This window comes from Pseudochaenichthys georgianus, chromosome 3, assembly GCF_902827115.2.
Source record: "Pseudochaenichthys georgianus chromosome 3, fPseGeo1.2, whole genome shotgun sequence".
Taxonomy (NCBI): Eukaryota; Metazoa; Chordata; class Actinopteri; order Perciformes; family Channichthyidae; genus Pseudochaenichthys; species Pseudochaenichthys georgianus.
Genome location: NC_047505.1, coordinates 17,682,829 through 17,703,633, shown reverse-complemented (window position 1 = coordinate 17,703,633; position 20,805 = coordinate 17,682,829). Strand labels below are relative to the sequence as shown.

Sequence of the window (20,805 nt, the reverse complement as noted above, 5' to 3'; positions counted from 1 at the left end):
GAAGATGGGAGGTGATATTCTATTAATGTTCACGTTCACACAGTCGGTGATTTTTGCCGGCCGTCTTTCCTGCGACGGCAGCTTTTCTGTATTTCCTTTCTCCTGTAATATGACTTGATCGCTTTAAACTCCGCACACTGAGCTCTGATTGGTCAGCAGGCAGTGCTTTCACTGAGTTGAGCTCTTAGCCTGCAACCTAACCTGGTCCTGACCAGGTTAGCCGCTAAGCATAAGTTACCATGGAGATCTAGCCCGCTAAAAAGACAACCAGCGTCGTAGGACCGGAAACCCGGAGTCTTCCCTGAAGTTAGCCCGCTAAGCAAAAATCCTGCTTCGTAGTACATTCTATATTCTTTAGGTGATAGTAGGCTGATTTAGTAACTGTTTTAATGTGACTGTTGAAACTCAGGTCAGAGTCCATGACTACACCTAGATCTCTGGCTTTATCTGTTGTTTTGAACATTGCAGACTGAAGCTCAGCGCTAACTTTAAAGGCCCTGACACACCAAGCAGACACCAGAGAACTCGCCGACGCCGACTGTTGCGTCGCCGTGTTCTCCTGCGTCTTGGCCATGTGTCGCACGGGAACACACCGCAAAGACTTCAGTGCATGAGTGGCAATAACTCTCCTTACCAGCAGGCGGCGGTAGTGTGTTTTCGTCATTCAAAAGAGGCAACAACCGGAAGGGTTGGTCATGCACGTCATATCTAGGAGTCGAGGACAATTATTTCCCTAACAGAAACTTTATTTATTCTATTGCAAGGTCTGATTATTATATTGTTGACACTTTAAAATACGACTATCCTACTAAAATGCTGTACAAATCAGATTTATTATTTAATAAAGACATTTTTTTTTTAATTCACTTTTTTTCCTTTAGTTTTCAATATCGCGATAAATATCGTACCGTGGACTTTTTAGGTTTTTGGTATCGTTACATCCCTAGTAGATACAGTGAAGGCTTTGACTTTTCAGTTTGGATATTTAATAAGAAAAATCTGTTACATGACCCTGCAGGAAGCTGAAACCTCGTTAACGACCCTGGGGCTCTGTGTGTGTTTCCTAATTTGTCCTAATGTCATTATTCTGTCCGAATTCAATCAAATAACAATTGAATAGCAGGACGTCACAGTTTGTAGCATCTACCAGTTCTCTATCGGTGGTGTTTTATGTTTTGAGGCTTGTTTGAATATGCATGGCGTTAATGGGCAGTGCTGCAGGTGAAGAGTATGTATGTGTGTTGTGTTTGTGTGTGTGGCCAGACCACTCACCAGGCCTGATGATTCATCCGGGCTCCATTACGTCCAGGCAAGCGCTTCCTTTTGTCTCGGCTGGGAGAGAAAGAAAGGGGGGGGGAAAGCACGAGGAGGGAAAAGAGGCAGCAGCCTGTCAGTAGTGATTATACATGACAGGATGCAATTTCAAACTGCACGCCTGAGTGTGTGTGTGTAGTGTGTATTTAGTCATTTGATGTAGGTGTTTGGAGCCTCAATTGAAATGGAAGAACTGTATGATTTTGTTTTGTCCTGTTCCGTAATCAACAGGCATTTCATGTTCTTTTATTTTTCCTATTTGATTCAGTCCTGGACGGAAAGAGCAAAAACTGGAGACGCAGCAGATCTGAAGAAGAGGAAGAGGGCCGAAGGAGGAGCAGAGGGTGCAGAGACAGAGAAAGGACAGGCAGAAGCAGATGAAAATAGTGCCAAGAAGAAAAAATCTCTAGATCCATCCTCCAAGCTTTCGGCATTTGCTTTTAACAAAAACTAAACATTTGATTTTAGTCTTGGTTTTAGTGCAAATGTATGTAGGAAATCTGTTTGCTGCGTTAGATAATGCGTCTGTTATTTGCGGCACTTATCAGAACACAAATTCATTAATAATGGGGCATCCTTTGTTTTGATTTTACATTTGCAACACTTCTATAAACCCTTATAAACTGTATTTTACCAATTGAATAAATGTAAATGTTTGTTAGTTCACATTTTTAGTCTCCATCAATTTTTTTTGTGTGGCATTGAATTCATTCACAAAGAAGTGAAAAAATGGGAGATCATATTTGATGGGCTCTTTCAAGGATATGTCTGGTGTTATATTCAAAAACAATGACTACATTCTGACTTCCCTTCTGTCTGTGGCTCTCAATCCGTTTGTTCCTCCTGAAGATGCAAATATATAACAAAAAATAGGTCACTAATGTAAAGAAAATTCCTATTTAACAAAGTAATTTGCTTGCAGGAGACCAACATGATGTCTGAAGCTCAGGGTTATCAGGGTTATCTTGTACAAATAGAACAGGCAAATAATAATAGATTTATTTTGTTAGTGCTTTTACAGGTGCTCAAAGTCGCTTTACAGAGATAGTGAAAAGAAAAGAACAACACATAAATATAGTTACATTTAAAATTAAGGATAAACAATACAAGCAAATACACAGAGGCAGTCCCATGGCTCCATCTGTTTTGAAACATTGCCAATCTCTCATGGTATTCATCCAGAACGGGGCGAGGCGGAGCACCACGTAGAAGCTTGTATGACATGCAACTTCTTGATGTTAAACAGACGAAACACGTCCTTATTATATATCCTTAAGGTAACTTTGTTCTGCTTTTTTGTTTTTTATTACTGCTTTCGTCCCTTTGTAGTATTTTTAAAAAGTTTGTTCTTATCTTGATGTAACTTTTTTGTTGGATTTTCATTTTTCTTACTGCGGCAGAAGCAGTCAGCTAGCAGGTCGTATTAATAATCAGGACTGAGATTTAAAACTGATTTCATTGTCAGCCTTTTCCACTTTACACTCCACCACATTTTGAAAGGCGTAATTGTGCTTTTTACTCCACCCCATATATCTAAATCTACACGCATTACTTGAAAAGCTCAGAATGGTTGGGCCCTAAACTATATCTCAGATATGTTAACTCCTTGTGTGCTAACTCCTTGTGTGCCGTCAGGGCCCTGAGGTCTTTAAACCCTGCTTTCTTTCTGGGTCCTAGATCCAGACACAAAGGTGAACGAGCGTTTGCCAACATATTTTGCAATATCTGTCTATCTCATTATTTAACACTCCTTATAAGACACTTATATAGTCTAGCCTTCCTGTATCCTATTGTATTGCTTTATTTAATCATTTTATGGAAAGTGCTTTTGTTATAGTTTTTCTAATACATTAATTATTGGGTTTGTTGTTAACTCCCTGTAAAGCTTGTTGTATACATTGTTTTGGAAAGGTTCTATATGAATAATGTTAATTATCTATTAATATTACTTATTTTCTTTAATTGCAAGACTTGTACTAGAATGCTTAAGTTTTAGCCAGTTGTACCCAAGACAATATGATTCTGTAATGACCCATTATGCACATTGAGTACTTTACTTCAGCTACCTGAAGTACAAGCAATGATAATATTCATTTACTTAGTAAGATTCTGAATGTAGTATTTGTATACTGTAGTATTGATATAAGCACTTGTTGCATCACTAATGAAATGGTCGAAGACCACGCCCCCCTGGCCAGCCAATAGGAGCTCTCCCTGGATTATCTGCTGTTATAAAGGCTGGATGTAGAGGCTGCTGGAGGAGCGCGTACTTTAACTCGGAACAGAGAGAGATTCAGAGAGCAGCAACTGGTCCAACAGCAGACAGGAAACACAAGTTAAACACAGAAGAAGAAGAAGAAGAAGAAGTGATGGAGCACTCCAGCGACAAGAAGGACGCCGGGACCAGCTCCGTGGTGAACGGACACTGTGACGGGATGGTGAAGCGGCCGGCCGGCGGACCCTCCCAGCCTCCCGCCGCGGAGTCCGGCTCTCAGCGGCCGGTGATCGAGAGCTGGCGGGAGGATCGCACCAGGAGCGTGGAGGACAACGAGATGAGCCTGCCGTCCCTGGCCGCCGCTTACACCACCATCCTGCGGGGGCTCGGGGATGACCCCCAGCGGCAGGGGCTCCTCAAGACCCCCTGGAGAGCGGCCACCGCCATGCAGTTCTTCACCAAGGGCTACCAGGAGAAAATCATCGGTGAGTTTTTAAGTCCCAAAGCCGCTCAGAGGATGCGGGGATTTGTCCTGCGGTCAACAGGTGGCTGCTAAAGGAGTCAGCATCTCCCAAAACTCACTCTCTATACTTCCTTCATATTTACTAATTCTCAGATAATCAGAAATAAGACTTTTACCTGATTTAAAGGACGTAGTTTAATAAGTAAAAGCTATTATTTCCCTTTTTAACTCAACTTTATACTAAGTGGGACATACTTTTATTGTCAATCAACGTTCATTTGACAGCTGTAGTTTGTCCATTAAGACTTTAAAAATAAATTGATCAGTAAAAACAAATATTGTGACAGATAAAGCTCCCCAGCAACATATAAAGTGTATCTACTTATATTTTTGATATTTCATTAGGTATATCTCAACCAGCTACACCATGAAAATCCTTCTTATACAGGAATCAAACTCTAAAAAGACAATATTATACAGTTAATCAACATTTGAGCCAACTTGCTGCATATTGAGTGCTTTAATATATAAGTTTATTGTATAAAGTGTGATATTTAAGCATTTTTAAAGTCAGGGGACTTCAAGGTCTACCTGGTGCTCAGCTGTAATCATGAGTAATGTTTCACGATATAAAACCAATTTGAGTAAATCCAGACTGAGATGCTTTTAATGACAGAATTCCTGCTGTGATAAAGTTGAAACAGATCAGAGTGCCTTTGATGATGATGATGATGATGATGATGATGATGATGAAGATGAAGATTTGAGATATTTGTACTTTACTCCATGAATTAAATTGTAAAATAATTACACTGTGAATAGTGGAGTAGAAGCATAACATTGCTTATAAAATACTTCATTACTTTCCACCTCTGCATTTGAAAAGTGAATATTGTCAGCCTGAAACGGAGCTATGACTTCACACAGCAGAGCCAGGTTTCCCCAAAAGCCCTGAAACTGGAATTGCACGCACAAGGTGTTTATAAAGCAACAATGCTTCTGTGATGAGATGCCGTTTTCTCAGTTCTTATTGATAGTAATCTGAACAGTAGTTTTGGACTGTTGGATAAACAAAGCAAGAAATCTAAAGGTGTACCTTTTGGATTTCGGAAATTGCACTAAGTTATTTATTAAAGGTCACAACTTCAGATGATCCCATAAAGGAAAACAAATGTTTTAGTCCTGGCCTTGTGCATCTTTTATATACATTTTTCCCAAAAGAATGTTATACACATTTCTCCAAAATGTCGGAAGCTTTTGGGGGGGGGGGGGGTGTGTGTGTGTGTGTGTTTGTTTTAACAGTCTTACATTTTGTGTTGCGCACCTAAATCCGCTCCTTGAAACAAATATTCTCATGACCTTTGATCAGGCCCATCTAGTCGGGCTGGATGTTGCTGCCAAACGAGTTAAACATTTGTTTAAGATAATTACAGAAATTAAAAGGATATGCATGCTCAATCAGAGCTGACAAAAACTGCCCTTCAACTACCTCTGTGTACTGTGTGTACTCTTTAAAGCTATTAAACTGAATACATTGATCCGTGCGTTCCTCTGGCTCCCGTTGGATCCACCTAAACCTTTCGACCCGCTGCTCCAGAGAGGATTTTGCTGAGTCACATGCAGGTGTGGGAGGGTTACATGTGCACTGTCATTCTTCACATGGGCCGGGTTCTCCACGCGTTGGACTGGCTGGAGTCGGGATCTGCCCCTTCAGCCTCCTCCATAACTCCATCTGGAGGTGGTTTGCTCTGTGGTGGGAGTTGGTTAATGTGTTGTTAAGCTGTAAAGGAAGGAATGCAGGGGGGGGGGACAAATGTGAAGAGTGATTCATGCTTTCACACAGGTACCAGCTGACCCCTCTCCCCTTCTCCTTACCTCTGAGCAGGAGAGGATGGACAGTGGAGGAGATAATGATGACATACATGTGTGCTGCAGGCGGTGTTCTGTCTGTGTTCTGATTGGCTGTTGCAGGAGACTCCCCTTTGACTTGTTGGAAAACAGAAATACAAATGTAGTTTCAAAGCTGGATGTTTGTGGGGGGTTATAGCATTTCTTAGTGAGCGTCACACTGTGTGTGTGTGTGTGTGTGTGTGTGTGTGTGTGTGTGTGTGTGTGTGTGTGTGTGTGTGTGTGTGTGTGTGTGTGTGTGTGTGTGTGTGTGTGTGTGTGTGTGTGTGTGTGTGTGTGTGTGTGTGTGTGTGTGTGTGTGTGTGTGTGTGTGTGTGTGTGTGTGTGTGTGTGTGTGTGTGTGTGTGTGTGTGTGTGTGTGTGTGTGTGTGTGTGTGTGTGTGTGTGTGTGTGTGTGTGTGTGTGTGTGTGTGTGTGTGTCATGGGTTTAGCTTTCATCACCACATGAGCCTAAAATCCTCTTGTTGCCGTGCACATGACCAACACACTTGTAATGGGGAAAAGTTATGCAGAGATTTAATAGGAATTCTGCTCTCGTGATTGTACAGGAGCTTTAGAGATTAAACACGTTTGGATTACTGCACACGTTTTTGATTTGAAGGACATTTTTACAAAGCTAATGATCTATTATATTAATAATCAAAAGGTGAATTCATCCTTATTGTTTGGTCTTTTCAATCCACCAGAATGCAAGTTTGTGTATTTATTTAATTTTTCTTAACCAAAACAAAGACGAGTTGCAAAAGAGAAGCTGCAACCACAATATATTTTAGTTTTTGCTGGAAAATTTGCTTCAACAAATCAAGGCCAAATTACTTTTGATGAATTGAGCCACTGAGATTGCGTGACTTATTGTTGGAGTCCTTCCACTTTGCACATAACTGGTGCGCACCTCCGCCAAAAAAAGAGCACCGGGTCATTTGAATTGATTAGGGTTGTTAGGGCTGTTGTTATTAGCATCTGGTGCTAGCTGCTCTAACGGATATAAGAAGAAGATGTTTCTACAATAATGTGGAGGAGAGCTCTCTCCAGTCCGAGTGATAACTACAGCTCAGTGAGGTAAAGGACTCTTGAGTGTTTAGATAGTTCACTTTAGTCCAAGTTCAAACGGTTGGGTCACAATTTATGTAAACACATATTTCCAAGGCACTCCTTTTATAATTATTGGGATAAACAGGTTTGAAAACATTCCAATGTATACTATAGGACACTAACCAAACATATCCTTTAAAACTGGAGATAAAAAAAAGATGCATAAATAAATGTTAAGGTCAAATAAGATATGAATGAACAACACAAATAAAACAAGTTTAATTTGTTATTGGCTATGGTAGGTTATTGGTTATGTTCACATACTTATTTGATTCCATCCACTTGTCTAAGATGACAACAGAGACTTTCGACCCAAAAGCAGCTGTTGACTTGTGGATGCAAGCAGCTAATCGCAGACTCAGCCAGAGAGAAAGAAGTAGGCCTACATCATCAGCTACCATGTCTGACAGAGAGGAAGGCAGTGAGGAAGACAGTCAGGAGAACAGTCAGCCTCAAAACGTATTTCCCATTAAAGTGTTGGATTGGATACAAATAAAATATACATATGTTTTATCACCCTTTTATTTTTTTTATTGCTTTTTATTAATTCTACCGTGTTGTGTAATATTTATTTATACTGTTCATGCTCACTACTTGTAGCACTTCGGGATTTGAAATCAAATATGAAGTGCTTTATAAATGGAACCCGTTATTATTATTATTATTACAAAGGTTGGGCTTGATATACAAATATTGACTTAACTGTATTGCAACTGCAACCTGGCAGCCTGATGTGCTCATGTAATTGAAATCAGTTAGCATGCTAACAATATTAGCAAAAGAGCTGCTTACATTTGATCTGCATTTCTATCATATATGATAACTTTGTATTCAACACGCTAATTTCTGAGACCATGACACAGCGCCATCAGTATAATGAAGTCTGAAGAACACAGATTATCCAGATTAAATAAACCACTTTACTATTTAGTTCATACTGCAAATTGTTATAATCTCTCATTGAACGAGAATGCTCAGGAAAAGTCAGAGTTGAAGCAGGAAGTGTGTCTGTGAACAGTGATAGATGTTTACAGCAGTTATAGTTTCACTGTTCACCTCCACAACTCACACAGAGAACTTTGATGTACATAAAAGGCCTTTATAATGACCACATAAACCAAAAAACTGCACCAAACACCTGTCCTGAAGGTCTGACAGCTGATCATCAGCTGATTGTGAGGAGGCTGCCTAGCAACAAAACACAAACAAATCTTTTGTGGCCTCCAATCAAAAGGCAGCGCAGAGCACCGGGGAGTCAATACAGGTCTTTTTAAATAAGCAACAAAAAAAGACAATTTCCTGAAACGCAGCAGCTCTGAAAACAGCATGAACACTGAATATTATGGGATGTCAAACTGGGAAATAAACAAGGTTTCTCTGTCGAGGCCGGGATGTACAGGGGTGACTCATGAATACAGCCCAGGGGTTAAGACTGTGTGTGTGTGTGTGTGTGTGTGTGTGTGTGTGTGTGTGTGTGTGTGTGTGTGTGTGTGTGTGTGTGTGTGTGTGTGTGTGTGTGTGTGTGTGTGTGTGTGTGTGTGTGTGTGTGTGTGTGTGTGTGTGTGTGTGTGTGTGTGTGTGTGTGTGTGTGAGAAATGTCACACACAAGCACGCATTTATATCTTAAACTGCACTGTAACTTTTATCCATGTACTTTTTCTTGTAATGTTTAATTGAACTATTCATATTTTAGACTGCACTGTAACTTTTATCCATGTATTTTTCCTTAATGTTTATTTTATTAGCTTTTCTTTTTTAATGCTTAATGTCTTTCATTTTTTGTAAAGCACTTTGAATTGCCTTGCGTTGAAAAGTGCTATATAAATAAACTTGCCTTGCCTTGCCTTGCCTTGCCTTGCATGCAGTGTTATGGCTGCCAAACAATAAGTGAATAACCTCTGTTAATTAGCCATTCACTCCACTGTTTCCTGCTGCATTCAGAACGTGTCAACATGTGGCTTTCGTGTCTTGTATAGATTCACACACGCACGCACGCACACACACTATTGAATGTGGAGCTGATGATGAGTAAGCCTGTCATTACCTGATACTTTCTGTCACCCAGGGCGTCCAAAACGGCAGTCCTCACCAGCTGCCCTTTATCCAGTTAAGGTTGACATAATGTTATTTTCCCTGAGGACGTGCGTGCGTGTTGTCCTCTTGAGAGAGATGCAACTTGTACGGTAACAGACAGTGTAACATCTGTAATCGGAGTTTTTTTTACAACAACTTTAATTTAATTTCTGTAGTTTTGCTTTCTATCAGATATCATAACGACACTGTTGAGGATGCTGAGTCATTTTTATTAAAGCAGATATAATCAATGTGTTTTGGGGTAGCAGCCAACAGAAGAAAGATACAGTTACTAATTAGTACACATACATTTTCCCTTTGTACAATTTAACAACATCTGTGGTTTTTGGCCAAGTTCTTGCAAAACTAATGAAATTACTCTCAGCCTCAGCTAAAATCTAAATTAATGAATTAATTTGATACATCAAACAACGTCTGATGGTGACCTAAGTTGGGGAAAAAGATTACACAAAGGGTTTATCAAGTCACAGGAGAAGAGTTGATCCAAAGCAGTACGCCACATCTGCAGAGACACAGCTGTCAAAAGTCTCATATAGGCAGTGATGTACCTGAACGCGTTCAATGAACGATCGTTCATGAACGCGTTCATATTTTGGGCGAACGTGAACTGAACGTACTGTATTTCCGCTAGATGAACGTAATTGAGAACGCGTTCATTCTCAGCGCTGTATAACGGCGTTCAAAACTGCGTTCATTCTCAGCACTGTATTATAACGGCGTTCAAAAGTGTGCCAGATTTCATATGCCTTTCAGCCGAAATCCCAGTTAAAACACACCGTAAACAGGCTTCAAAATAATGCGGAAAACCACCCAATCTGGCAACAGCAAGCTGCCTGTGACGCGTACGCGCCTGTCACCCCTGGCTGTCGCACTAAAATATAAATATACTAAATATATCAGACTCCTCACAACAAACAATGTGGGACCGCGGAACCGGCGAGCATTGAATGAATGAATGAATTAGTATGGACGAAGCCGAGAGCAGCTGCAGCAGCACTCGCTCAGAGTGAGACTCTACGGCAGGGGTGGGGAACCTCCGGCCTCCGGCCGTATACGGCCCGCGAGACAATTTGGTACGGCCCTCGAGGTAATTTATAAACACACGCAAAAAATAAAAAAATGAAAGAAATCTAGACCGCAAAATAATTAAACAAGCGAGTGCCTGTTTTTCCTGGCCAAGGTCAGGGTCCTTGAACACAACACGAGCCTAACGTGTCATCACGTGGTATATGTCTCGACTGACAGGGGTGCAGTTCTGACGGAGAGCACCAGAACGCCACTCAAGCACTTCAGAAATTGCAGTACCGATAAGTCCATACACATGCCGCAGTTTCTGCGTGTCTGTGTCTTTAGTTGAAAGCCCAGTGGCGATCTGCTCATCTGTCATACAGTCAATAACTGTGTTGTTATCATTAGCATCTGGTTAGCTAGCTATGCTAACGAATATAAGAAGCTTTGTCTACAACCAGTGAGGTAAAGGCACATCTTTATATGATCATTATAGTTATAAAAAAAACAAGAGAATAAAGTAAACAGGTATAAAATACTATATGACAGTTATTAATAAAGAAGAATACAGTTTGAAAGGGTAGTGATTTGTCAAATATCCATAAATTAAAAGAAAATCTGCTTACAGTTGTGTTTGGGTGTTGAGAGATGTGTCCATAGATCTCCTAATGTTGCTCTCAAAGTGCAACAAATCTTCCCAGGGGAGCACGCCCCCCGGACCCCCCTATAGGAGGTTAGGTCCCCCCCACTTAAATCATGTTCACATGGATAGGAAACTAAATACATTTGCACACATCTTGTGTCCATATCTTTCTGTGTTGGTGGTCACGCTCCACCCTGCACGTGCATGCATACGCGAGTCATGGTGAGATATCTGGATTAAGAGGTTGCTTTTTCTTTGCACAGAATGAAATGAATGAGTTGTGATTTTAGTTTTTTTAAGCAGAGGTCAATAACTTGTACGGCCCTCTGAGGATATTGTAAACATTGAAATGGCCCATTAACATCGTACAGGAGACAAATAATAGCTTGCAGCAACGTATTGAAAAAATAACTATGAACTATAAATTAGTTCATTTTTGAAACCATGAACTTTAGTTCAACATTTTGAATTATGAACTATGAACTGAACTAGTTCATTTTAAAATGTGTGAACTGTGAACTGAACTAGTTCATGTAGAAAGTGAACTTTCCCAACACTGCATATAGGATCAAGAGACATGAGACAAAAGGTGATGTTGGTTAAAGAGGTGTGCCGTGGCATCGTGACAAACTGCGTCATAATCAGAGAAACAAAAATGGTAAGAAAAAGAGACCTTAAAAGCGTTAAATGACCTTCTGTCCTGTTTACACACAGAGTTGCTCAATGAGCTGCAAAGACTGAAGCAACAAGTCCGTTGTCTGCCCCCCCCCCCAGTTCCCTCCAACAGATAGCCAGTCAGGAAATTAAAAAACGCGGCGGTGAGAGCGAGCGGCGCCTGCGTCGTCACAAACAGATAAAGCGGTTTATTGAACCCCCGGCGACTGAAAATTGTAATAAAGCAACAACAGGAAGGAGCGTATGGAGGCAGAGCTATAATTAGACCTCGGTGTTTGCCAGAGGAACACCAAATCTGAGATAAAAAGGTAGCGGATCATCGGTGGAGGTGGACCTGGTGTCCCGGGTTGTTTCCATCCGTCCATCGCCAAGGGACATTGTTAAAAAAGAACCAGAGATAACCCCTTGTTGCAAAGCATACTTGTTTGGGGTATTTAGGAGATTCTTTCCTCCTCTCTTCTCATGAATATTCCTTTTCTCCTGCAGACGTGCTGAACGACGCCATCTTCGACGAGGACCACGACGAGATGGTGATCGTCAAAGACATCGACATGTTCTCCATGTGTGAACATCACCTGGTGCCCATCTTTGGCAGGGTGAGCATAAACAGCTGTTCTCCCTCTGGTGGAAGATGCTGGTGGTTATTCATTTATATACAACACATGATGTGAATATTCATGATCCCCAGAGGGATAATCTGTATCTGTTGGTGACCTGCTGACATTTCCTCTAATACCACCATCCCTCCAAAGTTTGACATTGAAAAAAGATATTAAAGTACCAAAACATATCCTAAAGCTCACTTATTTACACAATGTTTCTCAATTCTGAAATCTAAAGGAAATTAGAAGTTGTGCCAAACTATTTCTTGGCTATAGAAAATAATCTGCTCCTGGTAAAACAGGATTTATGAGATGGTTGATTTGGAGCCTCGGCTGGAGAATTCAAGACATGTGCTGCAGACACACGAGCTGACACTGAGGTTGCCAAACCAATTCTGAAGATCTCTACCCCAGACCCATGTATTTAGCTAGTTCTGAGAGAACAATCAACATTGTGCATAACAAGATAAAACCATAACACCTATCAGCTGACGCCAACAGGCAGGACAAGAGACAAAACACTGCGAGGGTAGTACAAGCTGATAAACTGACTAATATTTCCCCAACATTGAGCTTCAGAGGTGTTGGTTGGTTTTACATTGCACAGAGTCTGGCTAGCTGTTTGTTCCAGTTTTCACTCTTTAAGCTAAGCTAGATAGATGGATACTTTATTTATCCCAAATGGGCAAATAATATTGTTCCAGCAGCAGTGTCAAGCATTACACAAGTTAAACATGTTTAAAAGATACACATATCTTATTGACTTTATGTTAAACTGTAGCTTCTTGTTTTCAGCAGACTCGTAGATGGTGTCAATCTTCTTATCGATGTCTAAACTACAAAGTTAAATGTAAAATATTAATTGAAGGACTTAAAATCTTAAATATCCAAAACAAAGCTTTTACACTAGGGATGGGAACGATTAATCGAATATTCCAAATTATTCAGGTATTCGAATATGAGTTATGAATATTTTTATTGTACTTTTTTTATTTTTATTTGGGAGGGGTGCCTAAGTTGATTACATATTATCAAATGGAATAATTCAATTCAAGCTAAATGTGTTGGGTCTAAAGGTGTGTTTTGCTCCGCTCACCGGTCCCTCACAGCGGGCAGAGCTGCAGGTGCTGATCTCTCTCTCTCTCTCGCGTCCGGTTATACTTCACTCGCGTTTATGTCCAAATCCATCAGATCTAGCTAGTTCTAGCCAATGATATGGCTGCTGCCCCTCCCTACACGCAGATCACGCAGACTCAAACCTCATCTTATGCCCAAATTCCAGCTGAGAGGGTCTTCTCTACAGCTGGCCTGATTGTGAATCGCCTCCGCACCCGCCTCTTCCCTGATGCTCATATTCTTAAACAAGAATGAGAATTCTTGCAGAATGAGTATTGAATAGCTGCATTCTGTGCATAGGCCCTGTTATAGGTTGTTGATCTCTGTTGTAATAGGGTTACGTTACCCTAACCCGTTATGTTGTTCGTGTACAGTATGATCCCTCTTTCATTTAAAAACCAAGTTATGTTTTAAGCATGAAAGCTGTAGGCCTATAGCTGGCAACTTTTCAAACTGTGATTACCAGTTCAATACATTTGACAAATTCGACTTGGTTTTTATACTTATTTGAACATGTATTTATTTATTTTTCAAAATAAAATAAAAAAAAATTGTAAACAATTTTCCCACATCTTTTTTTTTTTATAGGATATGTACATTTTGGTTAATCGGTTAACCCTAGTTTACACAGGCAGAATGTTGAAACTGATACATGATAAATATGTATTATAAAAAATATAAACATAATCTCTAACAAGAGACAACTACACACGGACCCCAAATCCAATACACACACTGGCACACATAAAATAAAATACAAAGGTTGCCATGGAAAACAATTGTCCATCCAGATATGCTGTCTTCAGTGTCAAACAGCACATTGGAAGACATGTCCACAGCACATTGTCACAGTCCAAAAAGTAAACTGCACATCAGGTCAAATACAAAAAACATATCTTATCTGCAGCTGAGCCGCTTTGCTTTCTGATCATAAAGGGGCCATTTCTTCCAAGAGGAAGCTGCAAATATCGATAATTTAATACAAAAAGCTTGTCTCAAACATGGTGAGAGATGTGTATCTTGAGAAGCCTTTATCAGAGGGCCGCTGATCGGAACAACAGCAACATGAGAGACAATCAGATTAGTTGAGATCTGTTTACCCTCCCTCCCTGCTGTGCTCACAGCATTACTCTCCACTGAGGAACCTGATTGTCCTCCTCCCTCTCTCTGATCCTCCCCCCCCCACTGCTCCCCTCACCCACCCTCACCCGCAGGTGCACAGCGTTTAAGACAATACGGGCTGGCAGCTGATCCTCACCGCTTTAAATGGGCTCTGATGACAGCAGTGAATGACACACTAACAACACCTCGTGTGTGTGTGTGTGTGTGTGTGTGTGTGTGTGTGTGTGTGTGTGTGTGTGTGTGTGTGTGGTGTGTGTGTGTGTGTGTGTGTGTGTGTGTGTGTGTGTGTGTGTGTGTGTGTGTGTGTGTGTGTGTGTGTGTGTGTGTGTGTGTGTGTGTGTGTGTGTGTGTGTGTGTGTGTGTGTGTGTGTGTGTGTGTGTGTGTGTGTGTGTGTGTGTGTGTGTGTGTGTGTGTGTGTGTGTGTGTGTGTGTGTGTGTGTGTGTGTGTGTGTGTGTGTGTGTGTGTGTGTGTGTGTGTGTGTGTGTGTGTGTGTGTGTGTGTCATCAGGTGGTTGTTTATGTCCCTAAACATCCTCCCTCCCCTCTTCCTCGTCAGCAGCGTTGCCTCTTATCTAGTCTCTCTCATCTACGTGTCTCAGTGACTCATCTCCTCTTCCTCCTCTTCCTCCTCTTTGAGTGTCTGCAGCACAACTCCAGTTTATTACAGGCTGTCATTTACCCTGAGATTAGCCACTGTCTGTCAACCTGTGAAGATAAACTACACTGTAAATAACGGCCTAATTTTCAGCCTGTTAAGCCCGAGAGCCGCCGGTAGAGGGGGCTGCGGTTTTTTTCTTCACGAAACTGTGTCTCAGCCAGGGTTTCTTAATATTTAAAGACCTATTAATGTGTCACACCAGATTAACTAGAAGAAACTCAGCTAACTCACAATACGAACCATTTTTACCAAAACAAAACACAAGTCTCATAAGAAGCATTTAAATGACCCCTGAGCGAAAAAATGCTAACGCATTTAGCACAGAACTCAAGGTAAAAATACCCTTATTACTTATCGTAACTGCACATACAAGATATCAGATTAAATCTGAGATTCCACAGATTATATAGGTATTAGTATCATCACTGAGCGATCAGAACTCGCGACAGGGGAAGCAAACACAGACATCACAATAGCTTTACGGAGCATTCACAGGAGATCGTCTCACCTTAGCTGTTATTCTGATCAAAAGTCGTGTTCAATGGCATTACAACGAGAAAAAACGCGGCTGAAGGTTAATCCAATGTGTCTGTCACTTTGCAAAAATGATTGATAATCCATAATTCAATTTTCATGTAAAAATCGGAGATTTTTTATTAGCTGCTAATGGTAGCCACCAGAGTGTATCGCAGCTTCCGGTTGCGGGGCATTCTGGCTGCGCAGCACTCATTCACCAATGGGTAATGTTTAGATGGATTTTAGGAACTTCCCCTCGATTCTATTGGCTCTAACGGTTAAAAAGAGATGTCAATCATCAAAATCGAACGAGGGGGACCAGAGATATGGAAAATGCACCCAAATGACCCCAGAAGTACGTTTTTTTTTCTAAACCTCTCTAAAAAGGTCAAACTTCACTTGTGTTGCATCAATCTTGATACAGGGTACTTATTATATGTTGTAGTTTGGATTCCTAAAGCTTTTACTGTAGTTTCCGATCCCATCATTCAAGGGTGGTTTTCACTATGTAATGTTTTTATTTTGGACAGACACTATAATTTACATTTTTTTTTTTACTATGTTCAATCTGAATTTACTTTAAAATAAAAACATCTATATTGATTCTGACTTTTCTACATCCAACTCACAGGTTTATCATTGCTTTGAGAAAAAAGATTATTAATTTACCCCTTTTAGAAGGGAAGATATGGTCATTTGTTCTGGGAATGTCATTTTCGAGCCTGAGACCTGAAAAACAGGCTCAGGGCTAAACAGGTTAAAACTCTCATGAAATGGCAATAATGCATCTTTTAATGTTTTGATAAAGGAAGATGTAAAACAAACTTTTAAGTCAAAAGACCATTTGCTTGTCTTGATGTGTTTTCTGACCAGCAGCTCTTTAAGAAACTTTAACAAACGTTGTATAGTTTGACAATTGATGAACGGCTATGTGTACGTATGAAGGGATGCACATCCAAAGTATTTTTCATTTGATGGAATAAAGCAGCCATTGGATTAAATATTTCATTTATACTCAGTTCCCTGTTTATTAGGGACAACTGTCTAAATTGTAGTCTAATACAACCACTCTACAATAAATGCTACTTTATTCTAATGTAAGGTGCTGATTTAACTTTACAGGCTTTGATTTAGCCTTTCTTTATTGATATAAATGGGGTGGACCAAATAATAGAAGAGCCAGTATATGAGTCAATATGATTTAACAGCACCACAAATTGTATCCTCCTAAATTAAAATACAACAGTTATGAAAGGCTTTTTCTAGTTTTAGCTAGGTGTATGGAATTAACTGCCGATGTGTTTATACCGTCAGTTTTTTAAACATTTTGGAGGAACTTAACACTACATTAATTGAGTTTTTTTGGCCACAAGGGGTCAGAATGATTGGCAGACACACCGTGGAAACATATTGTCGTCCTGTAAAGTTGTTCGCTTTAACATGTTGCAAACAGTTGCTTATACTGTGCACATCTATTAGACACAGAGCAACAGCAGCCCTCACCTGGAGTCATATTCACTCCCCTTCTAGCTCTTTTCCCCTCCACCAACAATATTTATCTCTTTAGCGGCTAAACGTTTCACTTTCTTCCCCAGCTTGCTGACATTGTCCATCAGGTGTTTATTGCTGGATCAATCAGAGCTTTTTTAAGCTTTTATCTTAAATTAAACACATTTATTTATTTTTAACCGTGCCCTATCGTCAAACCCAGGATTTGCCTGAAAGACCGCATGAAAGATAAGTGGAGAAGGAGCCGTCACAGTCGGTCTGTTTGATGTCGATATGTCAGGCCGCTCCAGTAGAGAGGGAGGAAACCGAAGAAAAGAGATCTTTGCACGCTTGTTGCCGCTGCCCTTTCTCTCGTCTTGTCTCAAATTGCGTCTGACATTTGAGTTGTGTGTGTGTGTGTGCGTGCGTGCGTGCGTGTGTGAGAGAATTAGAGCCTCCAGACATCCACAGCAGTGATTCTTCAGCTGATGCCGCCGTCTCTTCCTCCTCTCGTCTGTTGTTCATCCACCTGCTCTGCTCTCAGTGTGTCATCTAGATTTCTGGTCGCTTAGTGTGTGTGTTTTAAAACAGTTATTCACTTAACTTAAAGTACACTTAAGCGAAAACATCTGCTTTTCCGGGAATACCACAACATTTTTTATATTTTTGTGGAATTTTCTTGAAGTAAAGTAAATAACACTGAGCCAAAACTTCAGTTGGAGGAGGAAAACATGACAAAGCTATTATGTTGATATAAACTGTGAATTGCACCCAAACTAAAGCTAGGGCAGTTTGTATGTTGCTGACTCAGTTTTGCAGAGCTTTAAACTGCCTTTCAGATCATTGTTAACTTTTAGTGTTGTTTTCAGCCGCAGCAGGCAGCCGTTTCCAGAGAATCAGCTGTAAAACCCACTGTGCACTTCCTACCAAACAGCAGACAGACACTCCTGAACATAGAGGATGAATCAGCAGCTGAAGGGACCAACATACATTTCCCTCAGGAGATGGTAGAGACCAAAAACAGAGCTAACAATGTATGATTATCGGACTTCCATCCATCAGGCGGACACAAACAATCAATTTTTCTGGGTGAAAAGGTTGATGTTGTGATCACAACTTGTATCTGACGCCCCCAATTGGGCCCCCCGAGAAAATGTAAGGTTGCATGTTAGATAATCCATTGAATTCCCCATGTCGCATGCTATTCTTCCAGAAAGAATACACATGATGAACTCCATCTGAAATGATGTGTGCTGCTGCTATTAGTGAAATCATTGCCAACTAAGCTGGGCAGTGAAAGCCCACAGATAAATGTAATCTAGCAGTGTTGCTCACATGAGATGCACGAGTCCTTTCATTACTGAAAGCAGACTGTGTAATTCATCCCAATTATTTAATCTCTTATTAGATTACTTCATCTTTTGAATCCCACTGTTGGCAGGTTCACATCGGTTACCTTCCCAACAAGAGAGTTCTGGGCCTCAGTAAGCTGGCCAGGTGAGTCCATTTACCCTAATTGTTAAGGTGTGTGTGTGTGTTTGTGTGAGAGAGAGAGAGAGAGAGAGAAAAAGAGTGAGAGCATCTGTGAATGTAAGCTGATTATTAAAAGGTGTGTGTGTGTGTGTGTGTGTGTGTGTGTGTGTGTGTGTGTGTGTGTGTGTGTGTGTGTGTGTGTGTGTGGTGTGTGTGTGTGTGTGTGTGTGTGTGTGTGTGTGTGTGTGTGTGTGTGTGTGTGTGTGTGTGTGTGTGTGTGTGTGTGTGTGTGTGTGTGTGTGTGTGTGTGTGTGTGTGTGTGTGTGTGTGTGTGTGTGTGTGTGTGTGTGTGTGTGTGTGTGTGTGTGTGTGTGTGTGTAGAATCTGATCCGACTGACCCAATACCTTCAGGCTTATTGCAGTAACACCGCTCAATGACGACGATGAGGACAGCTGATCCATTCACATTTTATTGGCGCTAATTGAATCTTATAAATGTCCCTTTCATGTCCTGCTCAACCTGAGACTTCAATGAAGAAATACTATGGGACTGTTTCATGGGAAATCATGGCTTCTTAAATCTAGGGTCTTAATTAATCATCTTAAATATATATTCAAGTAAACATAACATATAATAAAGTGGAACAACAGTGGACAAATTGCAAACAGTGGAAATATTGTGAGAATATATTTTTGATAACGTAATTCCTCATAAGTGAACGACTGACTGGACGAAGGGCATTTCCTCGTCTTCTTTGAAGCAGCTTTTTATTTATTGTATGCTGCCGCACTTTTCCTTTCCTTTAAGAATGCCTTACCTACTTCATGCTGCACGTTTGGTCCTGTTGACATTTCCTTGGAGGTGCATGAGGTGAAAAGTGTCTGAAGTAGTTTTACTCACAGAGAAGAGCAACAGGTCGGAGGTGATGCCCGGGTCCCAGATCTGTTCATTTCCTTCTGCTTCCTTCCAGCTTGTGTGTTTTAATTGTATTATTTATTTGACAACAATAGGGCTGTAGGGCACAGAAGAAGAAGAAGGCATTGATATTTTATCGACTGAGCATTTACTTTCTCTCCCTTTCAGGATTGTTGAAATCTACAGCCGTCGACTACAAGGTACGTAGATCCGTCAGGCCAGGGCTTTCATTTGTTTCACTTCATGTTGTTTGTTCTGTCTAACCGGGTTCATGTTTGTCCCTCTGTCCGTTCAAAGTTCAGGAGAGGTTGACCAAACAGATAGCCGTGGCGATCACAGAGGCCCTGCAGCCCACCGGGGTGGGGGTGGTCATCGAGGCAACGTACGTAGACTTTTGTCCACTAACAACTGGGTCAGATATCTGATCATTCCTTTCTCCTTTAGTTTGGTTTGATTTCCTTCATCTTAATTCATTTCTCTCCTCTTTTCTTCCACCTTTACTCTTCTGCCAGTCACATCATTTCCTAGAGGAACTAGGCCTTTACAGACTATTTACATGCACACAAACCAATATAACAATATAAGGGAAACCCTGAAAAGCATAATATGACCCCTTTAAACTATATGTATTTTACATTTCATCTTTTATATTTATCTTCCTTTCTTCCTTCCCCCCTCTGCCTGTTGTTCTAACCCCCCCCCTCTTCCTCTCTGCAGTCACATGTGTATGGTGATGCGAGGCGTTCAGAAGATGAACAGTAAAACCATCACCAGCACCATGTTGGGAGTCTTCAGGGAAGATCCGAAAACCCGCGATGAGTTTCTGATGCTGATCAGGAGCTGAGGACGAAGAAGCTCTTCTTCATCCTCCTGTTGCCTGGGGTTACCTCCACCTGCACGGGCTACGTGTGTGGGGGGGGGGGGTGGGGGGGGGGTGGGTGTGTGTGTGTGTGTGTGTGTGTGTGTGTGTGTGTGTGTGTGTGTGTGTGTGTGTGTGTGTGTGTGTGTGTGTGTGTGTGTGTGTGTGTGTGTGTGTGTGTGTGTGTGTGTGTGTGTGTGTGTGTGTCCATCTCACCAACAGCAGAGACAAGATTCCACTCCTGACTGTTTTCCATCCAACTCTTTGTATCGGTTAGATAAAGTGAAGCGTTACCGTGGTGATTTCTGTGTTGGAGGCCACAGATTAACATGTTTACTTTTTAGGTCAAAATTATGAGGTTTTTTGTTTTCCTGGAAATACAGGGGACAGTTTGAAAAGAAGACTGTTTGAAATCCCTTTACATAGTCAGATACAAATAGACAAAACTCAAATGTGCTAAGTGATGTAAAGTGTGAGACATATTCACCAAACATCATGAGGACAAAAGTAGCTCATACCTGTCCAAGTTAGACAAAAGACAACAACACTTTAAAATAATGTAGTTTTTTGGTCTGAGATGAATTCAGAAAACATGTTTGGCTGAGGGAAGCTTTGTGAGAGATGGTGTGTCTCTCAAATACA

At 41.0% G+C, this 20,805-nt stretch overlaps 2 protein-coding genes across 3 annotated transcripts in view; both read left to right on the top strand.

Annotated features, from left to right (window-relative positions):
- wdhd1 (WD repeat and HMG-box DNA binding protein 1) overlaps window positions 1-1,980 on the top strand; it is a 67,013-nt gene extending 65,033 nt beyond the window's left edge. For both annotated transcript variants that reach the window (XM_034109295.2, XM_034109286.2), the window contains exon 26: window positions 1,583-1,980. In XM_034109295.2, coding sequence (XP_033965186.1) covers window positions 1,583-1,768 — 186 coding nt within the window. In that variant the 3' untranslated portion in view covers window positions 1,769-1,980. The remainder of the gene's footprint in view (window positions 1-1,582) is intronic.
- A 1,579-nt stretch (window positions 1,981-3,559) lies between these two features.
- gch1 (GTP cyclohydrolase 1) lies at window positions 3,560-20,218 on the top strand. Its single transcript, XM_034109305.2, has 6 exons — window positions 3,560-4,014; window positions 11,899-12,008; window positions 18,357-18,412; window positions 19,473-19,504; window positions 19,602-19,686; window positions 20,022-20,218. The coding sequence occupies exons 1-6, from the start codon at window positions 3,684-3,686 to the stop codon at window positions 20,146-20,148; spliced, it is 741 nt and encodes a 246-aa protein (XP_033965196.1). The 5' UTR covers window positions 3,560-3,683; the 3' UTR covers window positions 20,149-20,218.
- Window positions 20,219-20,805: the final 587 nt, after the last annotated feature.

Coding starts and splice junctions, on each gene's coding strand:
- gch1 (XM_034109305.2), top strand. CDS start 3,684: ATGGAGCACTCCAGCGACAAGAAGGACGCCGGGACCAGCTCCGTGGTG. Junction 12,009..18,356: donor TGGTGCCCATCTTTGGCAGG/GTGAGCATAAAC, acceptor CACTGTTGGCAG/GTTCACATCGGTTACCTTCC. Junction 19,687..20,021: donor GGGGTGGTCATCGAGGCAAC/GTACGTAGACTT, acceptor TCCTCTCTGCAG/TCACATGTGTATGGTGATGC.